The sequence below is a fragment of the Haliotis asinina genome, chromosome 16 (assembly GCF_037392515.1).
Source record: "Haliotis asinina isolate JCU_RB_2024 chromosome 16, JCU_Hal_asi_v2, whole genome shotgun sequence".
NCBI lineage: Eukaryota > Metazoa > Mollusca > Gastropoda > Lepetellida > Haliotidae > Haliotis > Haliotis asinina.
In genome coordinates this window covers 11,309,700-11,324,596 of record NC_090295.1, presented here as the reverse complement: position 1 = coordinate 11,324,596, position 14,897 = coordinate 11,309,700, and the positions used below count along the sequence as shown (strand labels likewise).

The following is a 14,897-nucleotide window of genomic DNA, read 5'->3' as shown; positions in this document are numbered from 1 at the left end:
GCATCTTTATTTATGGCTGTTTCACGGGTTCCTCCTCATCTTTTCTCCCTGATTTGTGTGTTCTTTTGATCGGATCTGTGAATCCACCTCAGTTTGATCTTAATTGTAGTTTTTTCTGCATACCTGTTGCCAAAGTGCTTTTTTGGATTCCGCATTTCCTCTTCTGATGAAGCTCCCTCTTCAGTGGCAGTTGCAGTGAATTTATGACCTGAGAGTCTTTTAGACCTCCCTTTCTTGTGATTTTCAATCTTGCCTTTCAAAATTGCAATCAGCTTACTCTTGTTTTCTGCTGTGGTTTCAGTAGATTGTGTCTTTAGGTCTTCATCACTTAAGAGATCAGCAACATCAGGTCCAACCTACAGAAGAACAGAGCATTTCTTATTTGTTATATTTCCTTAAACCGGCACGTGCAACCTGTCACAGTACCAATTCCTTAAGAAGTTTACAATTCTGCGACATTCCTGGATGAGCCTTCGTGTCAAAGGTTCTCATTCCGACATTTGATATGCTACAATAGTGAAAACTTAAAACTTACTGTATCTGGTGTATTTGCTGTATACATGCATACAAAGTCAATGGATAATTCGAGTTATTGACATGTTACTTGAACTCTTAATATAACCAGACTATTTTTGACAGACGTCGAATGACATAAATGATGGACATCATGAATAGTAAACTTGGAGACATAAAACAAATGAATTTCCACATTATGCAGTATGTGGCACTAGTGTAATAGTGGAGTAAGCACTAAATGTAAACATGGAAATGGAACACTAATGATAACATACCATAATTAAGTTTTAGTTATAATTGTAATAGTACAATACATTAAAGTTTGTGTATAGACAGAAATTTTACAAACACTGCTTTATTGTCATACATGTGTTTTCTCTGTAGACTTGAGAACAGGATAACATACCTTATTAAGAAACTATCATTTTGGTGCAAAAACATCGTCGATTTTTAAACCAAATATTTACCTTCTCATCTTTCATTTTCTCAATCATGGAGCGTTGTATGCCCAATTCATCCAAGTATGACCAAAATGGATGGTTGTTGTCGTCTACACCATCAAATGACGTGTCTACTGTTTGAAACTCATAACAGTGCATGTAATTCTATCATTTAAAACATGTAGCTACACCTATAAAACTCATATGTGCAACGTTATGACTTGCAATAACACCCTTAAAACATGTGATATTACACCTTTAAAACTTGTAATTACAACTTTTAAACTTGCATTTACACCTTTAAAACTTGTAATTACAACTTTCAAATAAAGAAGTGTTATCTATGAAAATGGCCCTTTTAGGCTTTCGTATCAAACAGGCAGATTCTGCTTCATGCATTTTCACATGTTTGATACACTGTCCATGTTCTTCATCAACATCCTTCATCCTTGCCCTTGCATGACATCATAATAGAAGCGTCAACCCCTTTCCATAGTCATCAGCATTCTCTGTTAAATGCAGGGTCAATTGTTCAGTTCTGATTGTGTTGTAAGAATTTTCCAGCAGTATTACAGCTGTACGATGTGGTTTGTGAAGAATCAAGTACCGATCAGACAATCCAGTGATTGTAACCATTCCATACGATGGCAGAGCAGTGTTCATGAATCACTATTAAAGGACGGACTGATTTTAGAAAATGTATGTGGCGCTTGGCACGCTCAGGTATTGTGAAACAAACGTGATCTGTACATGGTAGGGACGTTAAATATTTCACATTTTCGAAATTGGTTTTGGTCACATATGTCATGGAGAACTGACAAAAAAAACACAAAACAATTTGACCTAAATCTGTAGCTATCCTTCCTGCAAGGACCCGTGGGTAGTTGTGGTTTCAACCTATGTTTCAAATGTAACATGTTTATGCCTTAGTCATAGGAAGAACTACTGTTGCAAATTTGCAGTATTCTGTGGTACAGGGAAAATTTGTCTGGTATTCATGCATGGATTTGACAGATCTCCTTCCTGTGGTACTGTCAACTCTGGACCAGTCATCTTAATAATCTGATCCTACAAATTAATAATCAACGATAGGTAGAATGTCTACCATGCCAATTGCATACACAATTTCTTACATCAATCTAAGGGAGATAATCTATAGTGTATGGGGTGCTTCTTATCTTTTGACACTGTTTGATCCACTTCCTCGAATCTGATTTTCTCACTTTAACAAAACAACCAAGCTCAGAGTTGGTTAGTTTCAATACGTCATCAAAACAACATATTGTCGTGCTCAATCATATCAAAAATGTCATCCTTAATGTCTTAAAATATCTTTCAGCAAAATAACGTCTACTGTCAGTTAAAGTCATAAATTCGTCCCTGGATTTTAACCGTGAATTGAACAGCGATACAGTGTCTGAATTTGGAATTCCCTCTTCAGTCATGAATTTTAGTATGACCTCAGGGAGGGTAACTGATTTTTTTCTTCAAACGAATCCAAGTAATCATAGGGAGTTTTCCCTTACGTTTGCTATATTGGATAGTAGTGTATAACCTTAACAAATCAATTGGTTTGACAAAACAGAATCCCAGTTCTGCTTCATTTCACACACTGCATACAGTTGTCATCCTGATTAATAGGAGGATGTTCATGATATTTACCTCCATATGTTTGTACAGCCGCATTAGTCAACAGTGGAGAAGTCACCGGTATTTGACATTTAATTGCAGGATAAAATTCGCAAATGTTTATGGAATAACAAAAATATCGTCACAAAATTCATGATCAAGAAACATTTAAGCGACAGATGTGAACATTTTTGGGTAAGATTCTTATATTGGATAAGCTTTACAACTCCACATGTAAAGTAAAGAAAAACAACGCTAACAAAACATACTTTTCAAAACTGAAAGATATTTTGCTGAAAAATCAAATTCAGTCAGTTAGTACCCATGAATGACTTTTTAGGGGGACAATGTGAGTGGGTCTGAGAATAGGATTTTATTTCTGTTTGATCCTTTTTCAGCTGTGTATTTTCTGAAGACATTGCCTGTAACAAAATTTAAAATCAAGTGAAACCACGTTCACACATTGATTATATGAGATACACATGTAGCTATACTTAGTGTGATTGACAGCTTAACAAAGTAAAATACCGATAATGATTTAGCTTGCCACTCAAAGCAAATGGTCTGCATAGACGTCAAATATGAAATGGTTCATTTGATATTATTCATGAGCATAAGAATACCCATCTTCAGTGAGAAGTCATAAAACACCGATGAAGTTAAGCCAGTGATTTCTTTGAGTGGCATTCCACAAGTTGCTACTACACAACTCTATGCATGATTAAGATCCCAAAACGAGCCCTAAACACATCGGTTGCTTGGTGCACTACATCTCATTTAGAATATTCACACTTGATGCACATGTGCCTATACCATCTGACAACAAGTAGTACAAATATCAGCTTGTTATTTGCTGTATGACAAACGAGAGAGCAATAAGTACAAGAAGACCCCTTTCAATGACCATGCAGAATCCAATACACGACTGCAAAATTGGCCAAAATAGGCCCTAAACACCCCGGTTGCTTGGTGCACTACATCTCATTTAGAACATTCACACGTGATGCACATGTGCCCATTCCATCTGACAACAAGTAGTACAAATATCAGCTTGTTAATTGCTGTATGACAAACGAGAGAGCAATAAGTACAAGAAGACCCCTTTCAATGACCATGCAGAATCCAATACACGACTGCCATATTGGCCAAAATAGGCCCTAAAGACACCGGTTGCTTGGTGCACTACATCTCATTTAGAATATTCACACTTGATGCACATGTGCCTATACCATCTGACAACAGGTAGTACAAATATCAGCTTGTTATTTGCTGTATGACAAACGAGAGAGCTATAAGTACAAGAAGACCCCTTTCATTGACCATGCAGAATCCAATACACGACTGCAAAATTGGCCAAAATAGGCCCTAAACACATCGGTTGCTTGGTGCACTACATCTCATTTAGAAGATTCACACGTGATGCACATGTGCCTATACCATCTGACAACAAGTAGTACAAATATCAGCTTTTTATTTGCTGTATGACAAACGAGAGAGCAATAAGTACAAGAAGACCCCTTTCAATGACCATGCAGAATCCAATACACGACTGCCATATTGGCCAAAATAGGCCCTAAAGACACCGGTTGCTTGGTGCACTACATCTCATTTAGAAGATTCACACGTGATGCACATGTGCCTATACCATCTGACAACAAGTAGTACAAATATCAGCTTGTTAATTGCTGTATGACAAACGAGAGAGCAATAAGTACAAGAAGACCCCTTTCAATGACCATGCAGAATCCAATACACGACTGCCATATTGGCCAAAATAGGCCCTAAAGACACCGGTTGCTTGGTGCACTACATCTCATTTAGAATATTCACACTTGATGCACATCTGCCTATACCATCTGACAACAAGTAGTACAAATATCAGCTTGTTATTTGCTGTATGACAAACGAGAGAGCAATAGGTACAAGAAGACCCCTTTCAATGACTATGCAGAATCCAATACTCGACTGCAAAATTGGCCAAAATAGGCCCTAAAGACACCGGTTGCTTGGTGCACTACATCTCATTTAGAATATTCACACTTGATGCACATGTCCCCATACCATCTGACAACAAGTAGTACAAATATCAGCTTGTTATTTGCTGTATGACAAACGAGAGAGCAATAAGTACAAGAAGACCCCTTTCAATGACTATGCAGAATCCAATTCACGACTGCAAAATTGGCCAAAATAGGCCCTAAACACATCGGTTGCTTGGTGCACTACATCTCATTTAGAACATTCACACTTGATGCACATGTCCCTATACCATCTGACAACAAGTAGTACAAATATCAGCTTGTTATTTGCTGTATGTCAAACGAGAGAGCAATAAGTACAAGAAGACCCCTTTCAATGACCATGCAGAATCCAATACACGACTGCCACATTGGCCAAAATAGGCCCTAAACACATCGGTTGCTTGGTGCACTACATCTCATTTAGAAGATTCACACGTGATGCACATGTGCCTATACCATCTGACAACAAGTAGTACAAATATCAGCTTGTTAATTGCTGTATGACAAACGAGAGAGCAATAAGTACAAGAAGACCCCTTTCAATGACCATGCAGAATCCAATACACGACTGCCATATTGGCCAAAATAGGCCCTAAAGACACCGGTTGCTTGGTGCACTACATCTCATTTAGAATATTCACACTTGATGCACATCTGCCTATACCATCTGACAACAAGTAGTACAAATATCAGCTTGTTATTTGCTGTATGACAAACGAGAGAGCAATAGGTACAAGAAGACCCCTTTCAATGACTATGCAGAATCCAATACTCGACTGCAAAATTGGCCAAAATAGGCCCTAAAGACACCGGTTGCTTGGTGCACTACATCTCATTTAGAATATTCACACTTGATGCACATGTCCCCATTCCATCTGACAACAAGTAGTACAAATATCAGCTTGTTATTTGCTGTATGACAAACGAGAGAGCAATAAGTACAAGAAGACCCCTTTCAATGACTATGCAGAATCCAATACACGACTGCAAAATTGGCCAAAATAGGCCCTAAACACATCGGTTGCTTGGTGCACTACATCTCATTTAGAATATTCACACTTGATGCACATGTGCCCATACCATCTGACAAGTAGTACAAATATCAGCTTGTTATTTGCTGTATGACAAACGAGAGAGCAATAAGTACAAGAAAACCCCTTTCAATGACCATGCAGAATCCAATACACGACTGCAAAATTGGCCAAAATAGGCCCTAAACACATCGGTTGCTTGGTGCACTACATCTCATTTAGAATATTCACACGTGATGCACATGTGCCTATACCATCTGGCAACTTGAGGTAAAAAATATCAGCTTTTTGTTTACAGCAATATGATGGCACTTTGTTTGAAGGGAAAAACCTTTTTTCCGTTTAAAAGCATCTTAAATGTAATTAAAACCATTTCAGGAACAAAAACTGCATAAAGTGAGTAACCATCACACAACAATATTGATTTCAACATAAAGAAGAAACACAACAAACTTATATACTTCATAGATGTCTTTGTTCTGTTATGATGTGACATTTCAGTGCAGATGCTTACACCACAGGCTAGGAAATGTAACATGAAGCATTTATTCACATTTTCCCCTTAGCCATTTTAGTCGTAACAAAGGACCAGTGTATATAATATATGCATATGCATCATCTAATGTGTGATGTGTATCATGTTCTTCTTCAATAAATTAGGAATGTAGGTGTGCTTATACTGCATACATTGTAGATTCGGTATCTTTGGTATAGGTTTGGCTAATGAAAGCCTTACAAACGTCTTAAGGTGAATCACCAGATTATGTAAATGTTTAAGACATGTCTTAAAAATGTCAGAACTATCCTCCTCATAAAACTAAAACAGTGTGGTTCCACACCAAATGGTGAAAATGTAGATGCCATTTTACATTTAGAACAAGATGTCAGTGAAGCACAAGCACCAAACACGACACAATGGCCATCTTCATACATTTCTATATGATCTGACATAATGACTCTCTAGTAAAGCTACGAAAGAAGCCATAATAGGAAAAGTTACAAAAGAAGACATAATAGGAGACTTTTAAATTTCATCCTCTCTTTCTTAACAGACACTCTGTTGTCTGTTCAAGTTGTGCTCCTGAAAGAAAGCCTAACCCTCCCTTTTGAGACTGATTCATTTCCGGGATAAATAAAAATGACAATAATCTGTAAACAGCAGAAGGCACCACTTCAAGATATTTGCCAAGTTCTGTTGAAAGATGTTGAAATGTTTTTGAGTTGTGTTCTAGAAACGGTGCCCACAACCCCCCTTTTGAGTCCGAACCATTTCCATGTAAACTGAGAACAATAAAAGGAACCACCTTAGGTTCTGTTTGTTGTATCTACCAATACTGAAAAGTATTGTACAGTTTTTGAGTTATACTCTGGAAACAAAATGACGGACAGAAAGGCATGACATGCCAGGATGATAAAAAAAAATTCTTAGGGGTTACATTTCCCCCCCTGTGGTCCCCATCTCACACAACCACAAACAGAACCAAAATTTATTACATCAAGTTCACCCACACTGATTCAGCAGAATTAATAGCAATGTTATCAACATTATAGCAAACAGAAAAAATCAAATATCAACAATGTATCATTCTATCATGTCTTCCTGTGCTCATTGAAATACAGAACAAGCACTCAAGAACTTGCACTGAAATAATCCACAACATAAACACCATCTTTCATGCAAAAAACAAATGTGTCACATTAATGAGGATATGCTCCTTCTCGCACATACCCGGCTATATTACTCCGTGATCCAGGCAGTAGACAGACACACCACATCCCATCACCTAAATTAATATTCTCATCTAGAAAATCTGAAAACAAATAACTAGGTCAAAACATCAGTATTCATTCAAACCCTTTTAAGAAACTCTCCTTCCACTATCTAATAACTCAGGTCAACAGTGGCCCAGTATTTCCTAACTTGTACCCCTATAAGTTAGTGTTACACCACACAGATCAATGATGTTGCCAAATCGCCCTGGAGCTGGGTTGCCATCACTATGGAAACACAATCATCACAACACATCCAAATAACATCAGTAGCCTTATATAATGGATCCACAGGTCCTTGATGTCGCCCCACAAGATAACTGTCAATTCACGTCATCTTTAGAGATGTTGTTAACTTTCTCTGGAACATAGCTGCCATCAAATTCTGTTGATTTGTACTTCTGATTAAGTTCTTCTACAGTTCCATTTCATTTCATTCATCAGAATAATAAAGAAAACATCCTTTTCCCCATATGCAGGAGGTCCCCTGGCAGCTCTGAAAATGCAGAAAAATGTAATTGCGACATTTGTGTACATAAAGATAATTGATACAGCATTGTAGTTCACTTACACATCATCAATGACATTAAAGGGAAAGAGCCAGTCGTTTAATAAAAGTTCCTCCTCGCTTTGTAAGTTTACTAAACATACTTAGTGAAAAAAAAACACACATAAACACACTTATGGAAATAGCGTATTGCAAAATCTGAAACAAAAGCGCCATCTTTCATATGGACAAGTATACCAAACAAAAATAGAACTTCACATGCGCTACTTTATGTCACAAACACGCCCATAGAGAACAAAGTTTGTTGCTAGTGGTTACACCTGGTTTATGTAAGTAATTAGCACACACTGACAATAAGTATCATGCACTCAGGTGGTATCATACTTTGTTATCACAGCGATCCATCATCTGTATTAGAGCTTGTTCGGTGACTACCACATCCCCAACCCCCCCCCCCCCCCCCCCCTTTTTCAGAACAGCATGGCAGCGTTGGCACGTTGCATGCCACAAATTACAGGAATGATGTAGCCGTTCACACGTTGCGACACCGTCACGAGTGTGTGGTTGCATTCAACCACTTGTTCTTCGGCAACAATGGCGTCCTTGTGGGAGAGCGATCCCAGGTAGCATGTCAGCATTGGCCCAATGCTGGTATTACTGCCGCGAGTTATGCTTGTGCCGGCAACGGGGCTCATGGCATTGGCACAGCACTGGGCCACCGCCGGGGAGCCACTGTCTCTCAGCCACCAGCTGGTACGAGCAGATTCCCAGCACTCACCCATGAGTTCTAGATTTAACCTCTTTATCAGTTCATCTGCCCGGAGCTACTTTTAGTTGTGAAACTTGAAAATTAACTTACAAATATAACTAAAAATTCTTGTCCAGTTTCACACAATCAGTGCACAAGTGTTTTTGCGAATGATACAATTGCATGTTTATGGTCTAATTATAATTTAATAGAAACTAGACACAATGGAAACATTTGAAACAGACATTTGCTGCAGACTGTCAACTGAAGAATTTCTTCTTAGAGCGGTATCTTACACCAGTGTTCACTCTTGCACTTGTCCGAGGATTAACAGATTTCAAGTCTCTTTTCCACGTGATATACCAGGATCATTCAAAGAAAGGTATAGTTTACTATCTTTTCACAGTTTTAAAATATATGTAAACATGTTGTTACAGGATAAATAGGTTATTTGGAAATGGTTGTAATTTGATACGTAAGTGGCACCGAGTTAAACATGGCCATCCCCACAATTTACTGCAGCATTTCATGTCAGCCTTATACTTGTCACTTTTTTCTGCAATCAGAATTACATATGCTTTTCGACCAGTAATACATTTGGCAACAATTGCATACTTGTCTGACTGGGATTGTTAAAATATTATATTATATTTTGAAAAGAAAGTGTTTGAAGCATACAAACGTGATAGCGTGAAATTCATTCATTTTCATTTTTGAGATTAAACATTAATCAAAATTGAAAGGAGCCTCAGAGGTAAGGCAATCTAGAATTGTGACTTGTGACTTTATACATGACAATACACAATAATATACATTAAAATGTTTAATGAAATTAGAGAATTATTGAGACAGCAGCTTTATGTACTTTTACGTCCAATTTCAATTTCCATTTCAGAAGCAGCACGGAAGAACCCAGCGTGCACGGAGGCGTCTTATTGCGAACTGGAAAGCCTCATAAAATTGCGGCTGCAGCTGCGACAAACGTACAATAAACCACTCTATCATCAAAAACTGTGTTCCACATGAGATATCGTTTATATGAGATCGTTTGTCAGCTCCTGGGCGACATCGTTTTGACTAGATTTTCTACAGTGCCCTGTCAATGAACTTGATGACGTCAGTGCACTGCAAGTCTAATGGTAATATAGTTTTGAGAGTTGTACATTTTCCACTGAACACTAATGAAGCATGATTTTTTATGATGCATAGAATTTCAGTTCATTGCATCAATTTATAAATAGAATTAAAGTTAAGAAGATACATTAAATTATTTTGTTTTCTGTTTTCAAACGCATAGATTCAACTATTTACGACATACACACATTTTAGCACATCTTAAGACAATTTATAGATATTTGTTAAAGTTCTACTTTTTTGTAAGATACATGATCATATGTGAACACGTTCCGTTTTTCATACATTCTTGTTGATAATTACAGTGTTTTAAAGTGTTTTTACACCATCTTTACACATGCCAATTGTCACAATCACAAGAGATGGATGGCAGAGAAAACCAAGATACGATTTCTTGGCGTTACTCATGATCAATGACGAATCATATATGTAGATTGAAAACTAGGATGATGAGACATTAGCATTCAAATATTACGAAAATATTAATACAGAATATTAGTTTCATCATGTACCAGTAATAGCTTAAAGAAAGACAACAGTCAAAAGTATATAATAAACCTCATCTCACAGACATTCTATTGAAAAAGGTATAAGTTATCACCACACAATTTCACAGATGTTCTAGTTAAAATCTTAGCCTGAGGTATTAACATCTCCACTGTAAGACAAACCATTCACGAAGACGAACTGATTAAAAAATAAATTACCTATATGAGTATTGCAGCACCTTTATAATCCATGATTACACATACAGAGTAATGACCTTGCCTCATTTTTTTAATAAGAATGCAAGTATGTTATAATTATATACAGTACTAATATAGTTATGCCACTGACATGAAGCCAAACGTACATACACCTTTTGGTCAGCAGGATGCGAACAGAAGCACTCAGTCTGCAAGTGACATCAGGGATGAATTGGCAGTCAGATTACTTCATCACATTACCATGGTTTCCGAGCTGTATCGGCAGTTATCAGGACGGTTTTGCCCGTGGGGCCCATCCGAGGCGGAGCTGTGGTAACAAGTGACTTACATCTCGTTAATACCGAGTGAAAACAATATATATCGTTATTAATTCTTAAAACGTTGTGAATTTCCACAACCTTATTTGTGCCCCTCCAGCTTTAGTGAATGAAATATGTAGCACTACGATGCGTGCGTCCCTGCACGTGCAATATTCAGGTATAAATGCAAAACACGTGTTATACTTGGACAAGGATAAGGAGTTGGATAAGGAAGGAGACGAGTCGACTCAAATTGACTTTGAGGATAGAGAAGACTTTAAACTTACATCTTGTCAAGAGCAACGACGCTTTGATGAACCAGTGACCGGTGAATTTATCGAAGCTTTGCATCAAAATCGGATTCCTCAAAATACAGAGCGGAATACTAAATGGTGTGTCAACATATACGACTCGTGGGCAAAAAAAAGAGAAACACACGAAAAGCTCAACAAGGGACAGCTGCAAGTGGGCAGTATGTATTTGTACCTCTTTGCTCTGCAGAAATTCGTGAAAGTAAACGACAAGATGGAACCGTGTATCCCGCACTGTCGGTCAAAAATATTTGTATCAGTACATGGCGCTACTTGCGTGACATGTGCAAGAGACCAGCTCTAAACTTCGTGGATGTGACTAGCCAGTGGCACGAATTCTGTAACTTTCGTGCCACTCTTGATGGTGTGATGCAACTAATCAACTAAACGGGTATTGGATTGTCTTCACGCAAAGCAGAGCATTGACCGTAACGTCACGCCTTTAGAGGAAGAGATGTTGTGGGCCAAGGGCACATTTTCTCGTGAGACTTCTAGAGGTTTGCTACACAACTTTAACTTCCACAACTGCAAAGTTTTTGTATTATGGGCAGCTGATGAACCTGCCAATCTGGAAGTGACTCGATTTGAGTTTAGCCGGTATTCCGTTGGAAAATACGTGCGATTCATTGGGCGTGTCACGAAAACATAATCAGGGCGGGGTGAAGCAATGCGGAAAGATTTAGTTCAAGTGAGCATTTATCTTACATGTATACTGAGACAGGAACACATGTTCTGTCTGACATGTCTCTCTTAGTTATTATTTCTAACCTTCAAAAGTGTTCCGACGTATAAACCCTAGAACTGGGCATATTTAGACCAAAAGGCAAGACGAGAAAAGGTAGTTTGCGTGAAAAACTCATTAAAAAATATTTAAGAGGTGAAAACATTTTCGTTTCGACAGTATATGTATAAATCACATCCGAGGTTTGAATTTAAGTATGTTTATACGATTTTAGTCGCCAGGAGTGAATATATCAAGTGTTTGTTTCAGGGATATGAAGCAATACGCCCAACCTGACAACCCACGATGTTTTGTGGGACTGCTCAAGACCTACTTGGCAGCAATACCGGCCGACGGTCCGTTCTACAGGCAACCTCTGGCAGCTAAGAACGGAAAACTGCGTTATTCACAACAGAAAGTTGGGATACACACATTGCGGAAAGTGTTCAAGACCATGTGCGAGGAGGCAGGTCTACATGGAAGATTTACTGGCCATTTGGGAAAGGTATAATTCATTAGATTTCATGATTATTTAGTTCATGAAACTATTTTACTCGACAAATAAAAAGTTAAGAAACATCCCCAAATCCAGTTCTGAAGTGTTAAGTAGATCATAATATGCATTTTAAGTTTTTCATATTGAAACCTGGGATGGTCATTAATCGTTTTTTGTTTTCGTAGTATACAAACATGAAACCATTCAGCTAACTCCGCAAACTGAAAGTGTTTTTGGTGTGCCCATAAAACATGTGTGTTTTTGTAAAGTAATGGTAATTTCTTTCGTCAGGTCACTTTAACGACAACCCTTTTCAACGCCAAGGTAGACGAGCAGCTCATCATGGCGAGAACAGGCAACAGAAGCAATGCTGTGAGGGTTTACAAGCGCAGCTCTGAGGAAATCAACAAGGAAATACCTGACAAACTCCAACCACCTAAGAAGCCAGAAGAAAAACAAGCTGATGTCCCTGTCGACGATGCTGATGCCGATGCCAACCACGGCAACCAGAAGACAGATTAAAAAAATTGTTGTCATCAAATGTGAAAAGCCAGACGGGACATCCCTTGAAATCGTGTTCTAAATAGCACTGAATAAACAAATAAATCGTCTTGACTCTTTGTTGGTCGTTGACTGATTCAAGATGTTTTCAATTCAGTTTGTACAGGTATATTTGGCAATGTGAAAATAAAACAGTTGTATCAATATCGTGATGAGGTCACGGTATAGCTTATTGAAGATTTTCAAAAGTGTCCTTGTATCTGATATCAGGACACTTTTCGAGAACACTGATATCGATAATTAACAAGACACGTCCATGAATGGTTGCCCCTGGCAACGAGGTATTAGTGGGATGTAAGTTGATTGGCAATGGGATCAGCTGCTCTAGTCAATACACTTGTCCATTAATGATGAAGCTATCTTACTGTGCAAGGCGAAACCATGCCAAATATATTTGTCAGTACATGGTGTTTGCTTTTGGACTGAATGTAAAGGATTTTTACCTACTTGTACAAAGTGCAACCCGAGGTAAAAACATGTTGCACCACCCAGAGTAGTCCAATGGCACTGTTTAAAATACAGTGTCTCCAGGGAGAAGTGATAACAGTTCTCCGTAATCACTTCATCACTTCTCCCTGAAGATACACATTGAAACATGTAGGAGAAGATCCTATTTTTGACAAATTTTTAAAAAATTTTAAATAGAAGTATTATGTGAAGTAAATTTCACCTTGTAACAAATGTAAAACATTAACACGATAAAGACAGTAATAAATGGATTGTTCACCATGTTATTGATACTGGGTTTCTGGGTGACCTGACTTCGCAGGAATGGGTCCAGCAGAGAGAACCACTCCCAAGATGATTTGTACACCTCTTCTCTCCCTGCCCCACTTTTCCTTAATGCCACCTCTTTCCTGAGCTCCTTTGAGTAATATGTTATCATGGCTGATATCTTGAGAGGAACTTGGTCAGCTTAAACACAAAGACAACTGATGTGCAGATTGACCTTGGCATGTTTCATTGTTATAATATTCATAATATTTATATGTGTTAAGAACAATTTAATTGTGCTCTCAGTCCAAGTCTGGAAAATATGGTACTAGTGCTATATTCTAAAACATTCTTGCATCAATGTGTGTTAGGTTTTTTATGTAGGGCACATACAGTTCCAAGCAAAATATATATCTGTAAATGTATTTGGGCCTGTGGCGTATTATTGAAAAAAGTGTCAATACAGTGAAAATATTTAAACATGTTATTCAATATGAAAAGACTATCTATTTTATGTACATTATGTGTTTCCTCTAAACAAACACAACGCTAAACAATAAATGTGTGATACATTTGCAGTTGATGTTTTGTTTATGGTGTAAATAACATGGGATATTTCACTAAATATCTCAATGCTTACTCCATTACAGTTTGGTAATTTGATCACAAATTGTAGAAATTGGTAAGCATGCATATTGTGAACATGATCAATTATTAACATGGCTGGTGACAAGTATCAATTACCAAATATCAAAATGCTTAAAATGCCAGCTTTGGTAACGGTATTCGCATTGTGATTACAATAATTGGTTTTGACCACACATTGGGACCCTCATTGAAATGTAGGTCACAATTTGCCAGCATGTCAACAAACGCATGTGCTCTAGCTGCTGCTGTGTAAAGTGAAAATATATACAAAACCACACACAGATTCAATTCTTTGAACCCTATTTCATACATGATGCGTTATTTGAATGTTAGACATTGTAAATGGATAAGCGATTGGCTTTGCAAGCTTCAGACGGCCGTAACTTAAGTTGGGTCCACATGAGCACACGCCCTTCAACCCTCCAACCTATAGTCAAACCTTAAATGTGACCCTTTTTGGGTGATGTATTACGTAATCCAGCAAATATTAGTATGTGAATTATAGGAGTATTCACTCGTCAACTACATTAACATCACATCACAATTATATAACATTCTCATAAGTATACGGTAAGGAAACGCTCAGAAATGAAGTCTACGGACACAGTCACCTATCAACTGTGCTAATGACGTGGAAGCTGCC

The 14,897-nt window shown here is 37.9% G+C and overlaps 1 protein-coding gene across 1 annotated transcript; it reads left to right on the top strand.

Moving 5' to 3' along the window:
* The first annotated feature begins 11,568 nt into the window (after positions 1 to 11,568).
* LOC137268839 (uncharacterized) lies at positions 11,569 to 12,853 on the top strand. The gene is made up of 3 exons (XM_067803405.1): positions 11,569 to 11,711; positions 12,106 to 12,340; positions 12,623 to 12,853. The coding sequence occupies exons 1-3, from the start codon at positions 11,569 to 11,571 to the stop codon at positions 12,851 to 12,853; spliced, it is 609 nt and encodes a 202-aa protein (XP_067659506.1).
* Positions 12,854 to 14,897: the final 2,044 nt, after the last annotated feature.

Coding starts and splice junctions, on each gene's coding strand:
- LOC137268839 (XM_067803405.1), top strand. CDS start 11,569: ATGTTGTGGGCCAAGGGCACATTTTCTCGTGAGACTTCTAGAGGTTTG. Junction 11,712..12,105: donor ACTCGATTTGAGTTTAGCCG/GTATTCCGTTGG, acceptor TGTTTGTTTCAG/GGATATGAAGCAATACGCCC. Junction 12,341..12,622: donor TTACTGGCCATTTGGGAAAG/GTATAATTCATT, acceptor TTCTTTCGTCAG/GTCACTTTAACGACAACCCT.